This window comes from Girardinichthys multiradiatus, unplaced genomic scaffold (assembly GCF_021462225.1).
Source record: "Girardinichthys multiradiatus isolate DD_20200921_A unplaced genomic scaffold, DD_fGirMul_XY1 scaffold_33, whole genome shotgun sequence".
Classification (NCBI taxonomy): Eukaryota; Metazoa; Chordata; class Actinopteri; order Cyprinodontiformes; family Goodeidae; genus Girardinichthys; species Girardinichthys multiradiatus.
Genome location: NW_025917686.1, coordinates 1961 through 16314, shown reverse-complemented (window position 1 = coordinate 16314; position 14354 = coordinate 1961). Strand labels below are relative to the sequence as shown.

The following is a 14354-nucleotide window of genomic DNA, read 5'->3' as shown; positions in this document are numbered from 1 at the left end:
TCACGTGGTGTGGGTTAACTGTCATACAATTGGTCTGTCCTTTTCCGTACACACTAAGATGCTACAGTGAAGTCTATAAAAGCGATGAAATTTAAAATAAAAGCGCCCTTCAAGTTTTAAATATTACCCCTTTGATTTTCTGTAGGTATGGGTCCAGATGGGACAGCTTCTGGGTCCAGACCCGGACCGCGGTCCGCCAGTTAATGACCTCTGGTATAGAAGATGAATGAATTGGCAGACAAGGTCACAAAAGAGGCAACCAGACACATTTTAGGTGAAATGGATATCAAGGTCCGTCAAATGGAAATTGAAAGTTTCATAAAGAAGAAAATGAGGGAAAGATGGCAAAAACAATGGGAAGAAGAGAGAAAAGGCAGATGGTTTTATAGAATTCAGTGGAAAACGGGAGAAATAGGGAGTACAGCAGGGAAGAAATAGTATGTCTCAGATTTGCGCACACATGATTAAATAGTACCTTATTCATCGTAGGAAAACATATTATAGGTAAATGTGATTATTGTAGAAAAGATTAAACTGTTTAACATATTTTGTTTTATTGTTAGAAATATAGTATTGAAAGAGTTCAGCTAATTTACAATCAATTAGATTTGAATTATTACAGACAAATTCAATATCTGATAGTTCTGAAGCTTTGCTAAATTATTTTAAAATGACTCGTTCATTTGAAAGGATATGATCGTTTTTTTTTTACTTTTTTATTTTTGTATTCGTCGTTCCAGTAAACACTCCATACCAGTTGGTGGCGGTAATGCACATCTACAGGTATTTGCCAACCGCCATAAAATCCTACAAGAAGAAGAAAGGATTTCCGGTTCCGCTGGCCCCGCCCCCTCTTCCCAAACACGTGGATCTCTTCCGGGTTCTTCATCCTTTGTTCCCTGTTCGTCAGCAGCCCAGAAGCGGGAGTGTTGATAAAGCTGTAAGAGAGCTGCAGCAGCAGCAGTTGATGAACTCTGGAAAGAAGTCCAGCAGCTTGAGGAACATCTGGTCAAAGAAACTGGAGGGAAGCAGGAGCTCAAACAGCGGCAGGACGCAGCAGAGGAAGAGACACCAGATGATGGATGATGTTTTCCAGCCCAGATTAGGTTTGGATGTTTCCTTCTTCATGCCAACTGTGTGGATGGTAGTTAAAGTTTAGGAGCCGTTTTCAGTCTGCTGGTGGATTATTCCTCTGAATTAGAACTCGTTGTTAGGATAGTGAAACATCAGCAGGAGCTTCTGGAGCCCAGCTCAGAAATATTAGAGTTTGAAACGACAGAGGATCATCTAACTGCGGTGAAGTGAGCCGATATAAGTCAATGGATCTGATGTGTGTGTGTGTGTGTGTGTGTGCTAATAAAGTAATTACACTGAATTTCTCCAACAGAATGACACTAAATGAACTTGTAATATATTTTTGATCTATTTTTCTTGTCATCAGGTTAGAAACTATGTGGTGTTTTTACATCATTTTCCACAAATATCAACATCCAATAGAGGAAAATGTGTCCATCCTCTTTTTTCTCATTATTTTAGAACCTAAAAATAAAATAGATTCTTAAAAATTAAAACACATTTTAACATAGTAGATATTTATCAGAAATTATATAAGTTGTCTTTTTCAAAAGGTCATGTAACGTTTGTGTCTTTAAATTAGTTTTATGTAGCTGGACTGAGGGCAAAAATTGCTCTTTTTATTGTAAAGGTGACAGACCTCTAGTTTAGGACAAAACATCTCACTGAATATGAAGTTCAATAAAATAACCAAAAACTGTTCTGTAATCGTCTTGTTGCTGATGTAGAGAGAGCTCCTTCAGTGCATATTAAACTATCGTTTGCACGTCAAATATTCTGAACATAAAGCCACAAGCATGGAGTAACACGTGTTCCCATCATTGAATAATAACGCTCACTGATATAAAAGTGATACTTAATAATTAAAGCTACAACTAATCATAAAATAGAATAGATCTCATGGGTTCTGATGGATTTCCCTCAGAAACTGTCCACTAATGCCGCCTGATGCATATTTCACACATTGAAGGATTGTTTAAGGAACAACTAGTTGTTGGTTTATGATAAATTATGTCTCCTTTTTCTTATCACTGAACTAAATGATGAAATGTGTTTATTTCTGGTCACATTGCTATATTCATATGAACAATCTCTACTTCACAAACCATCTGCTTCACAGCAAAACTCAGGCAATTATGTTTTATATAATAGTGATTTAATTCAGGGGTTAAATATGAGATTCTGCACATGACCTAAACTGTCAGTTCTTGAGGTTCAGTTTTCTCTAAACTGCTGATCAGATGTTTTTCTCTAATGTGAATCTTTACCAGCTTAGAAACATTAAAGTTGTTCATAATGCATGTAATGTGTTTCAGTGCTGCCAGCAGATGTTAAAGAAGAGGCTCCTGAAGAACAGAGTCCTGATGTGGATCAGCAGGAGCCAGAGCCCCTCCAGATAAAGGAGGAACAGGAGGAACTCTGGACCAGTCAGGAAGGAGAGCAGCTCACTGTGAAGGAGGAGACTGATACCAGGTTTCCATTAACTGCAGCTCCTATCAAGAGTAAGGATTTGTTTGTGTGTGTGTCTCCTGTCTGGCAGCTAACAGTCTGGTGCATCTGGTTGTCTTTTATGATCAAAAGTAGATTAGCTTCACAATAAGGAGGAAGAAATGAGACGTTTCCTGAGCTGAAACTGCCGGGAAAATATGACAAACAGAATATAAAAATATCTACGCAGAATCTGGAGAGACTAAATTAAACTATTCTGCTCTACTACAGACTCAAAGTTCACAACAAAATGTATTTAAAGGCTAAAAAAGTGGACTTTGCAGATGTCCCCTTTAACACTGCTCTTAATGCGCCTGAACCTGTTCCTCTAGAAGCTTCCAGAGAACTCTGTAATTCGTTTCTTAATTTCTTGGACAAGGTTTACATTAGGGCCTGTGTTTCTCTTCCCTCCTATGACCCATCCATCTTGGTCACCTGCCTCGCTGTCTTTGATCACTGGGAGCCTTAATTCCTTTCCTCTCTAGAAACACTGGTTATCAGTATGAAACCATCTGGCTCCCCCTGTGATGTTCTTCCTCCACGTCAGTTTGCTTTGTTAAGCTTTAGGCCGATCTCCAAGTTACCCATTTCTGTCCAAAATTTTGGAACAACAGTTTACAACCAGCTGAAGCCTTACTGGATAAATATATGATTATGGAAGTGTTCCAGTCTGGGTTTAAAACTTACCACTGAATCGGCTCTTTTAGGGATTTTTGATTATGTATTCTTAGCAACGGATTCTAGGAACTGCTTTTAGATTTACCAGCTGCTTTTGATCCAGTGGATCATAACGTTCTCATCTCCAGACTGGAGCAGTGGGTGGGCATCACTGGCTCAGCTCTTTAATGGTTCAGGTTCTACTTCTCTGATAGGAGTTTCTGGGTCATGGTGGATGATTTTACCTCCCCTGGGGGATACCTCAAGGCTCCATTCTTGGAGCCCTGAGGTTGCGTTTTATTTTTGTGCTGATGACTGTCCAAGTCTATTTCCCTTTAAAACATAATGTTTCTGTTTAGCCTCTCCTTGATTGTCTTAGTGACATCTGGGTACTAAAATTTAAAACAAGTTTGAATGTCCCACCCCAGTAGCAGCATTAATTCTGCTTCGTTGTTACATCAACTACCTCTCAGCGGTAGCCTGAAGGTCCTGGGTCTGACTCCCCCTCCTCATTTATCTTCTGCATGTGGCTTTGATATCTCTGTTGACCAGGTGCGTAGAGAGCTTTAAAAGCTTCACCCTAGGAAATCTCCTGATCCTGACGGTATCAGCCCAAGGGTTCTGAAGGCTTGTTCGGGTCAGCTGAGTGGAGTGCTGCAGTACCCCTTTGTTATGAGCCTGAAGCAACAAAGAGTTCCAGAGCTATGGAAAACATCATGTCTAGTCCCAGTGCCAAAGAAAGTACATTCTAAAGGACTTCATGGCTATAGACCCATAGCTCTGACCTCTCACATTATGAAGGTCAGAGAGAGGTTGGTTCTGGTGCACCTGAGGACACGGGTGTCTGCAGCCCAGAAGCCTCTGCAGTTTGTTCACCAGCCCCATGTTGGAGTTGGGTTCTGTGTGTGTCTTTTAGACTTTTATTGGTGCATGTTGTTTGTTTTTATGGGTGTATTTTATGCTGGGACAAATGAATTTCCCCTTTGAAGATTAATACAGTTTCAATCAATCAGTCAAAGCTTGGCTCACAGGTCCTCTATCTTTCAGTTGAGGCGGCCGTCAGAAATCAAGCCTCTTTAGTCTTTCTCTGTCTTGATGTGACATTTAGTGGCTAAAAGGCAACCAGCTTTGTCGGGAAACTGTTGGTCTAGAGTTGATGCACGCGCTGGGGATAGTATTTATCCTGATATTTAATTCCAGCTCCAGACCTTCTACAGGTAGAAGTCACCTTGGGCAAGAGGCGCTTATTCCCAAGGTTCCACATCGATGTATGGATGTACTGGCCTTGTGTGTGTGTGTGTGTGTGTACATGTACTTGCTGCTGATTAAGAACCATTTTTTGTATTTTTATCGTAAAGTGAGGACATTTTGACAAAGTGAAGACGTTTCCTGGTCTTCACTTTTTCAATTTCCGATTTTGGGACAGGGGTTAGGTTTAGGACTAAGGTATGAATTGAGTTTAGGCTCAAGAAATCAAGGATAATGGATGGAAGTAACTGAAAGTCCTCATGAAGGTAGAAGTACAAGGATGTGTGTGTCTTTGTTAGAATGGCATGTTGTGAAATTATGATTATTTGATTATAATTATTTAGAAAAAAATAGAATTTAAACATCATAATTAATATATAATGTATCATTCATATCCAAAATCACCCACCGTGTTTAGATATTCAGAATAAACTATGAAAATGTGATTGTTTGGCTGCTTGCACTTAATAATTGGAAGTATTAAGTGAGAAGCATGGACGTGAGGACATGATGAGTGGCTGAGATCTCGTGAGAGCTGTGCTCAAGTAATAACTCAAGTAAAACAAGCCAGTAAATTGAAGCCCAACATAGAAACTTTTAAAATACTAACCACTGTCTCATATATCCCAATAAAACAAACTGGAAGAGGAAACCTTAGACAGCCTGGAGAGCTAGGTAAACAAATGTTTTGACAACATAGTAATGGGCAAAACACAAAAATCTGCATTCATGACCACAACAGCATCAAGATACCCCCGTTCAGAATGCTCGGCCAGCACCTCCACTATCTCTCCAGAGAAAAGATACACTGATGTCCTGGACTCTATTGACAAGAAGCTAACCAGCCTTGATGCTCGTCTTACCCTGGTGGAAGTTCTCCACAAGGAATTTTCAAGCTCTGAGGGAATCTCTGGAGTTCAGCCACAAACAACAAGCTTCGCTCACAGCCAAGAAACAAACGCTGAGGGATAAGGTAAAGAAATGTACCGATGGAATGATGCAGCTGTCTGAAACAAAGAAATGAGGGACACCATCCTGAATATACAAGCTTGCGGCATGTGGGACAACCTTGTCTTCTCTGGCATCCCGTAACAGTCAGAGGAGGACGCTGAATCCACTATCTGGGAATTTCTCCAAAGTCAGCTAAAACTCCCAAGTGACGAGGTTAAAAACATCACATTCCATTGTGTTAACTGGCTCGGAGGTAAGAAGCCCGACAACAACCGGCCTCGGCCATTTGTAGTGAAATTCAGGCACTACAAGCAGAAAGAGCAGGTCAGGAGTCGGGGCAGAGAGCAACGGGGACGAACTTCAGTGTCATTGACTAGTTTCCAAAGGAGATCCTCGATTGGAGGAGAGTATTATTCCCAATCAGGAAGAAATATATCCCTGAAGTGGCTGTAGATAAACTCTGTTAATGGTCAGTTGTTCAGGGACCTGGTTGGATAAGAGGTTAGATAACGCAGTTATAATCTAATGTAAAGCACAGCTCAGCATGATGAAAACATGTACCTGTGAGGCAGGAGGAAAGAGACTCAAGATTGAAAATCCTCAAAAATAACAAAAAAAGCTTTATATATTATATACAAAATAATAAACATACGGTATTTTTATCAACAATGTAATAACTATTATTTTTCAGCTTTAAATTAAAGCATTTAAATCACTATATACATTTGTGTTTTAGAATATGGTAATTAACACTAGGACTCCCAAGCCCGTCAATTTGATGGCGAGCATTCTGGATGCGAGGTGGTGATGATGTCATCACATTACATTGGTCAGAATGCTAAAGGTTTTCTTGCACGCTATAAAATGATGGTTTTGACAAGAATTAATAATAGTATTTGATCAAAACCTATTATGTTTTATTATTATTTATATATAGTACTGAAAAATAATACAGAGTAGCGGGTACATTTAAAAAAAAAAAAGCTTTACTAATCTGACCAAAAGCTGGACAGTTCCATGTTACGCCCCCCTTTCACTCCGCGGACATAAACTAGCGCTAAACATGCCTTCAGCTCATCCACACTCATGTCCCAGGAGGAATCATCTCCTAAAACTCTGCGGGCCTCAGCCACCCTGCAGTCCTGAACATGGATGAGCATTTTGGCATCCACCAAGCAGAGGATCGCGGTCTGGGCATCTTGGATCTGGCGCACTGTATACGTTCTGGCTCTGACGCCTCCCTCTACTTTCTTCCTCCCCTACTACTGTCCACACAGTGCCATCCTTTCCTATCTCCTCCTCCTTCCCAGGTGTGCGCTCGTCTTGCAATGAAAACGCAGTAAAGCGCAGAATAGATTGTTGTTCCTGGGCTACTATATCTATGACCTAACTTATTGTTTATTTCTTTGTCCATCATCAGTACCTTGTTTTTTAGTTTCTCTCCTGCCAGCTGGATTGGTGGGTTTATAGCTGGGCACTGATCACCTGGCACGTCTCCCTGTCTCTGAACCTGCGCTGATTGTGACACTGTTGCTGTAGTTTATATATTATTAGTTTATTAATCTGTAAACTATAGCCTAAAATGATAAAATTGTCACATAGGCTAGTCTTTTACTACCTTGAAATAATGCGCCACAACCTCCTGCTAAGGGGGCAACTCGTGTTTTTTTAAGGCTCACTCTCTGACCTGCTGTCACTGGAACTGAATACTGACCAAGAACCGTCAGAATCCCTCTTGACCCCAGAATCACGATCATCTAATTTTTGAAGCATCTCCAATGCCTCTTGAGCAGAAAACATCCTTCTAGAAGCTATTTGTAGGATGCCAACAATCTCCTTCTCTGACTGCGTTCTAGAGTGGCGGTTGCTAGGCAACGCTCGCGCGTATACTCAGCCACGGGAAAAAAAATATCAATGTAAATAATAGGGCCGTCAAAATAGCGGCTGTAGTAGTTAGAGGTAGAAATACTTAGATCTTTAAATAGAGACATAGGAATACACAAGACACAGGTTTAGAAAAATTCAGGATGCCAGGAAGATAAGAGTTTTAAGAAACCAGAGTTATGGCATGTCAAACTTTCAAAACCGTCAAATTGGCGGCCCTGGGAGTTCTAGTGTTAAACCATGACACCGTGAAATCAATATATTTACAGTCCAGGTTATCACACCATTGTGGCCTCTCTGATTTTACCTACTGTACTGTTCACTGATAATATTTATCAGATTATTTTCTCTAGTTTTAATCTTTATCATCTTTGTAACATTGTCAAGATAAAGTTGTTCATTATGCATATAAAGTGTTTTGATTATGTCTGCAGATCTTAAAGAAGAGGCTCCTGAAGAACAGAGTCCTGATATGGACCAGCAGGAGCTGGAGCTCCTCCACATAAAGGAGGAAAGTGAAAGAATCTGGGCCAGCCAGGATGAAGAACAACTGAATGTGAAGGAGACTGATGATACCAGGTTTCCATTAACTGTTGTTCATATGAAGAGTGAAGAGGATGAAGAGAAACCTCTGTTCTCTCAGCTTCATCAACACCAAACAGAAGACAGAGATCTTCCAAGAAGCATCTCAACTGACCAGATAAAAGTAGAAATTAAAGAAGAGGACTTTGGAACATCAGAATCCAGCAGGAACCCAGATCTAAATACTCAGGGAGGCTCTTCCAACTATTCTGAAACTGAAGACAGTGAGGATGATGAAGAGGATGATTATGTGAAGCATCATGAATCTGAGCTTAAACACTTATCAGACTCTGAAACTGAAGACAGTGAGGATGATTGGAAGGAGAGCAGGACTCCAGGGTCAGGCAGAAACACTGTCAACAAATCTTTGAGCTGCTCTGAGTGTGGGGGAAAATTTGCTAATAGACGCTCTCTTCAGAGTCACATGACATGTCGTCCAAGATTAACGTCTTCAGATTGTTCTGGTAGTGAGACGTGTTTCGGTGAGAAGAAAATGATGGATTCACTGACAAACGTCCAGACGAGTAGTAAAAATTTTAACTGCGGTGAGTGTGGTAAAAGTTTTAACAGGAAACATGATTTAAAAAAACACACGACAGTCCACACAGGAGACAAACCCTTTAGTTGTGGTACATGTGGAAAAAGATTTTCCCAGAAGACAAGTTTAGACAGACACATGAGAACCCACACAGGAGACAAACCCTTTGGTTGTGATGCATGTGGAAAGAGATTTTACCAAATGTCAGATTTAGACAAACACATGAGAGTCCACACAGAAGACAATCACTTTAGCTGTGATGTTTGTGGAAAAAGATTTGCCTGGAAGTCAGTTTTAACCAGGCACGTGAGAATCCACACAGGAGAAAAACCCTTTGGTTGTGATGCATGTGGAAAAACATTTGCCAGGAAGTCAAATTTAGACGAACACATGAGAATCCACACAGGAGACAAAGCCTTTAGATGTGGTATATGTGGAAAAAGATTTTCCCAGAAGTCAAGATTATACATACACATGAGAATCCACACAGGAGACAAACCCTTCAGTTGTGGTAAATGTGGAAAAAGATTTTCCCAGAAGTCAAGTTTAGACAAACACATGAGATTTCACACAGGAGAGATTCCCTTTAGTTGTGATGTTTGTGGAAAAAGATTTGCCTGGAAGTCAAATTTAACCAGACACATGAGAACCCACACAGGAGACAAACCCTTTAGTTGTGGTAAATGTGGAAAAAGATTTTCCCAGAAGGCAGGTTTAGACAAACACATAAGAATCCACACAGGAGACAAACCCTTTGGTTGTGATACATGTGGAAAAACATTTTCCCAGAAGGCAGGTTTAGACACACACATGAGAACCCACACAGGAGACAAACCATTTAGTTGTTATGTTTGTGGAAAAAGATTTGCGTGCAAGTTACTATTAAACATTCACATGAGAATGCACACAGAAGACAGACCCTTTAGTTGTGATGTTTGTGGAAAAAGACTTGCCTGCAAGTCACATTTAAACATTCACATGAGAATCCACACAGAAGAAAAACTTTTTAGTTGTGATGTTTGTGGAAAAAGATTTGCCAGGAAGTCAGATTTAACCAGGCACGTGAGAATGCACACAGGAGAAAAACCCTTTGGTTGTGATGCATGTGGAAAAACATTTGCCAGGAAGTCAAATTTAGATGATCACATGAGAATCCACACAGGAGACAAACCCTTCAGTTGTGGTAAATGTGGAAAAAGATTTTCCCAGAAGTCAAGTTTAGACAAACACACGAGAACCCACACAGGAGACAAACCCTTCAGTTGTGGTAAATGTGGAGAAAGATTTTCCCAGAGGTCAAGTTTAGACAAACACATGAGATTTCACACAGGAGAGATTCCATTTAGTTGTGATGTTTGTGGAAAAAGATTTGCCTGGAAGTCAAATTTAACCAGACACATGAGAACCCACACAGGAGACAAACCCTTCAGTTGTGGTAAATGTGGAAAAAGATTTTTCCATGAGTCAAGTTTTGACAAACACATGAGATTTCACACAGGAGAGATTCCCTTTAGTTGTAATGTTTGTGGAAAAAGATTTGCCTGGAAGTCAAATTTAACCAGACACATGAGAACCCACACAGGAGACAAACCCTTCAGTTGTGGTAAATGTGGAAAAAGATTTTCCCAGAAGGCAGTTTTAGACAAACACATAAGAATCCACACAGGAGACAAACCCTTCAGTTGTGATGTTTGTGGAAAAAGATTTGCCTGCAAATTACAATTAAACATTCACATGAGAATCCACACAGGAGACAAACCCTTTGGTTCTGATGCATGTGGAAAAAGATTTGCCAGGAAGTCAAATTTAGACAAACACATGATAATCCACACAGGAGACAAGCCCTTTAGTTGTGATGTTTGTGGAAAAAGATTTTCCCAGAAGTCAAATTTAGACAAACACATGATAATCCACACAGTAGACAAACCCTTTGGTTGAGATACATGTGGAAAAACATTTGCCAGGAAGTCAAATTTAGACACACACATGAGAACCCACACAGGAGACAAACCCTTTAGTTGTGATGTTTGTGGAAAAAGATTTACCTGCAAGTTACAATTAAACATTCACATGAGAATGCACACAGAAGACAGACCCTTTAGTTGTGATGTTTGTGGAAAAAGATTTGCCTGCAAGTCAGCTTTAACCAGACACGTGAGAAGCCACACAAGGGAAAAACCCTTTGGTTGTGATCCATGTGGAAAAACATTTGCCAGTAACTCCAATTTAGACCTGCACATGAGAATACGCACAGACAAGAGAAGCCCTGTTGTTGAGATACTTGTGTTATCAGATTATAAGAAAAGTCAAATTTAAACACACACATGATAACTCACAGAGGAACTAAACCCTCAAGCTGTGATGCTTGTGCAAGTCATTTTTAAAAATACACATAAGAACAGACAATGGAGAGAAACCTTTTGAATGTGATGATTGCGGTAAAAACTTGACCTTTTATGTCAGGTCTAAACCAGCACACTAGAATTTACAGAAAACATAAGCTCGTTGCTGGTTATGATTGTGGACAAGATTTAAACATAGTGTTTCCCCCTAATCATATATCGGGCGCAAGAGTGGCTGACATGGTGGTAGTTTGTACTTTAACTGGAGGGTTCCTGAACCCCCGCTCTGTCAGTCTCAGTCGTTGTGTCCTTGGGCAAGACACTTCCTTCACCCTCCTTGCCTGCTGATGGTGGTCAGAGGGCTTGGTGGTGCTGATTGCATGCCAGACTCGCTTGTGTCAGTCTTTTGTGTCAGTCTTCCCCGGGGCAGCTATGGCTGCAATGTAGCTCACCACTGTCAGTGTATGAATGTGTGTATGAATGGGTGGATGACTGATTGTAGTCTAAAGCGCTTTGGGGTCCTCGGACTTGATAAAGTGCTATACGAGTGCAGGCCATTTACCAAATAGCAGCAATAAACTTGCAGCCTGAAGTTATGGATAGCTTTGTCCGTTCATAGCTGCTCTTATCTACTCTGGTCTCCTTAGTCAGTATTGTTTTTGGCCAGCTTATAGAGGGGCCAGTCCCCTCTGGTGTGGGCTTCTTCATTTGGTGTGGCCCAGCTTCCTCAGGTGTGGTTGCTGTTGTTGTATTGCAAAATGTCTTGGTGGACACACAAATGCCCTCACCAAAACTGGTTTATGATGTCATTGTGTCAATGAGTTTGTTGAGGTCAGTGGCTGTAGCTTAAAAAACACTCCAATCTATGCATTCAAAGCAGGCCTGTAACTTCTGATTTGATTACTCTGTCCACTTCCTTATAGTCCTCACCACAGGCTTACAACTTCATAATTTCTGTTGGTTTGTATAGTCTTGAAGCGGCTCAGGTTGCAGCGCCGGCATCTTTTAAAACTGTGTAGCAGTGGTCCAGAGTGTTAACCTCTCTGGTTGGGGTCTCTGTATTTAGGAAGTTCATACCTGTTCTGTGTTAGGGTTTTTAAAACTTTTGTATTGTTTATCACTCATGTCTGCTCTAAGTGCTTTTCCCTCCTTACATGTCACAGGAAGGGAGATGGGGACAAGAATGAGTTATGCTTTTATGCTTTTATTAGCAGCATCTGGGGGCTATTCACTAGGTCCCCACTTCCCACTTCCTCTGTTTGTTTATAATCAAGACAAATGAACCCTAACCTTTCTGACCCCGACACACGCACCCTCACACATACACACACCCTGAATGTTTGTTGAACTGTGTGTGAACCAGCATGTATAAATAAAGAGAGAGGGGTGCCAACACTGTAGATTTGCACTGCAAAGTGTGAGCTACTCTTGCTGCAAGTACATCTGACTCTGTGTCGTTCCTTACCTCTGAGTTGATTAAATAATACCTAACATTAACTTGGTCCTTCAAGCCGGATATTATAAGAACTAAACTGATCTTATTTTTCTTGCAGTGACTATGGCGGACCTCTGGGAACAGCCTGACGTTGAGTTAAGCGCTGCCGCACAGCCGCATCTAGGCCTGGTGGCTGAAAGTCCCGGTGTGTGACATTCGCACCTGGCCAGTGGGTTATTGTCTTGCTCGATGCCGGGCGGCTCCGGGAGATCCGACAAAGTCACCTAGAAGTCAACTCTGAGGTGAGATAGTTTTAAAATACAGTACATAAGATAAGAGTAAGCGTTATAGAAATAAAAGAAGAAAAGTACTTAAAAGTCGTTTGGTAGTGTGTCGCCGGTTAAGGACACTGCATTGGGAAGGTTTTATTTCGCCGCAAGGAAATAGCGATAAATTTAGGTTGGATCTCGCCGCAAGGAGATCAGAAACGACTAGGTAGTTCCGCCGTAAGGGAACCCGATAATTTGGTTGGTAACATTTCGCCGGAAGGAAATGAAATTTAATGTTGAATAATAAGAGAGCTCATAAACTAAGATAGGTCGACCATACATATTGCTGAAGCGACATAAATATGTTAAAATACTGTATGATATAATCTATATTATTATTCTTCCTTTTTTATTACACATTAACCATCATCTCCTAAAAAATGAAAGGGAAAAGTGGGGATTATTGTGTTAATTGTGCTTTAATTTGGGAAGATAAGTTTGATTTTTCACAAAGTGGAAGTTTGAGTGTAAATAAGTTAAATAGTTAAATAGTTTCAAGTAAAACAGTTGATGGATGGAGATGAGAAAAATAAAAAACATAAGAAAAAGATTAAAAAGCACAGAGTGCATCAATTATGGGGTTAAAGAGTTAAAACTTTCCTGAAGGAAGTTTTGTTTGTCTTAAATACAGGTCCTTCTCAAAATATTAGCATATTGTGATAAAGTTCATTATTTTCCATAATGTCATGATGAAAATTTAACATTAATATATTTTAGATTCATTGCACACTAACTGAAATATTTCAGGTCTTTTATTGTCTTAATACGGATAATTTTGGCATACAGCTCATGAAAACCCAAAATTCCTATCTCACAAAATTAGCATATTTCATCCGACCAATAAAATAAAAGTGTTTTTAATACAAGAAAACGTCAACCTTCAAATTATCATGTACAGTTATGCACTCAATACGTGGTCGGGAATCCTTTTGCAGAAATGACTGCTTCAATGCGGCGTGGCATGGAGGCAATCAGCCTGTGGCACTGCTGAGGTCTTATGGAGGCCCAGGATGCTTCGATAGCGGCCTTTAGCTCATCCAGAGTGTTGGGTCTTGAGTCTATCATCGTTCTCTTCACAATATCCCACAGATTCTCTATGGGGTTCAGGTCAGGAGAGTTGGCAGGCCAATTGAGCACAGTGATACCATGGTCAGTAAACCATTTACACAGTGGACCAACACCAGCAGCTGACACGGCACCCCAGACCATCACTGACTGTGGGTACTTGACACTGGACTTCTGGCATTTTGGCATTTCCTTCTCCCCAGTCTTCCTCCAGACTCTGGCACCTTGATTTCCGAATGACATGCAGAATTTGCTTTCATCCGAAAAAAGTACTTTGGACAACTGAGCAACAGTCCAGTGCTGCTTCTCTGTAGCCCAGGTCAGACGCTTCTGCCGCTGTTTCTGGTTCAAAAGTGGCTTGACCTGGGGAATGCGGCACCTGTAGCCCATTTCCTGCACACGCCTGTGCACGGTGGCTCTGGATGTTTCTACTCCAGACTCAGTCCACTGCTTCCGCAGGTCCCCCAAGGTCTGGAATCGGCCCTTCTCCACAATCTTCCTCAGGGTCCGGTCACCTCTTCTCGTTGTGCAGCGTTTTCTGCCACACCTTTTCCTTCCCACAGACTTCCCACTGAGGTGCCTTGATATGGCACTCTGAGAACAGCCTATTCGTTCAGAAATTTCTTTCTGTGTCTTACCCTCTTGCTTGAGGGTGTCAATAGTGGCCTTCTGGACAGCAGTCAGGTTGGCAGTCTTACCCATGATTGGGGTTTTGAGTGATGAACCAGGCTGGGAGTTTTAAAGGCCTCAGGAATGTTTTG

General features: G+C 41.0%; 1 protein-coding gene and 1 pseudogene across 1 annotated transcript; both read left to right on the top strand.

Moving 5' to 3' along the window:
- The first annotated feature begins 279 nt into the window (after positions 1-279).
- LOC124865171 lies at positions 280-12478 on the top strand. The gene is made up of 5 exons (XM_047360135.1): positions 280-291; positions 815-1106; positions 2391-2576; positions 7737-8429; positions 12318-12478. Exons 1-5 carry the CDS (start codon positions 280-282, stop codon positions 12410-12412), a joined length of 1278 nt encoding a protein of 425 aa, XP_047216091.1. The 3' UTR covers positions 12413-12478.
- LOC124865173 lies at positions 8813-10981 on the top strand (annotated as a pseudogene).
- Positions 12479-14354: the final 1876 nt, after the last annotated feature.

Excerpts from the sequence above, each read along its gene's own strand:
- LOC124865171 (XM_047360135.1), top strand. Across the intron at positions 1,107-2,390 it reads TGTTTTCCAGCCCAGATTAG|TGCTGCCAGCAGATGTTAAA; the intron begins GTTTGGATGTTT and ends AATGTGTTTCAG. Across the intron at positions 8,430-12,317 it reads TAGTAAAAATTTTAACTGCG|TGACTATGGCGGACCTCTGG; the intron begins GTGAGTGTGGTA and ends TTTTTCTTGCAG.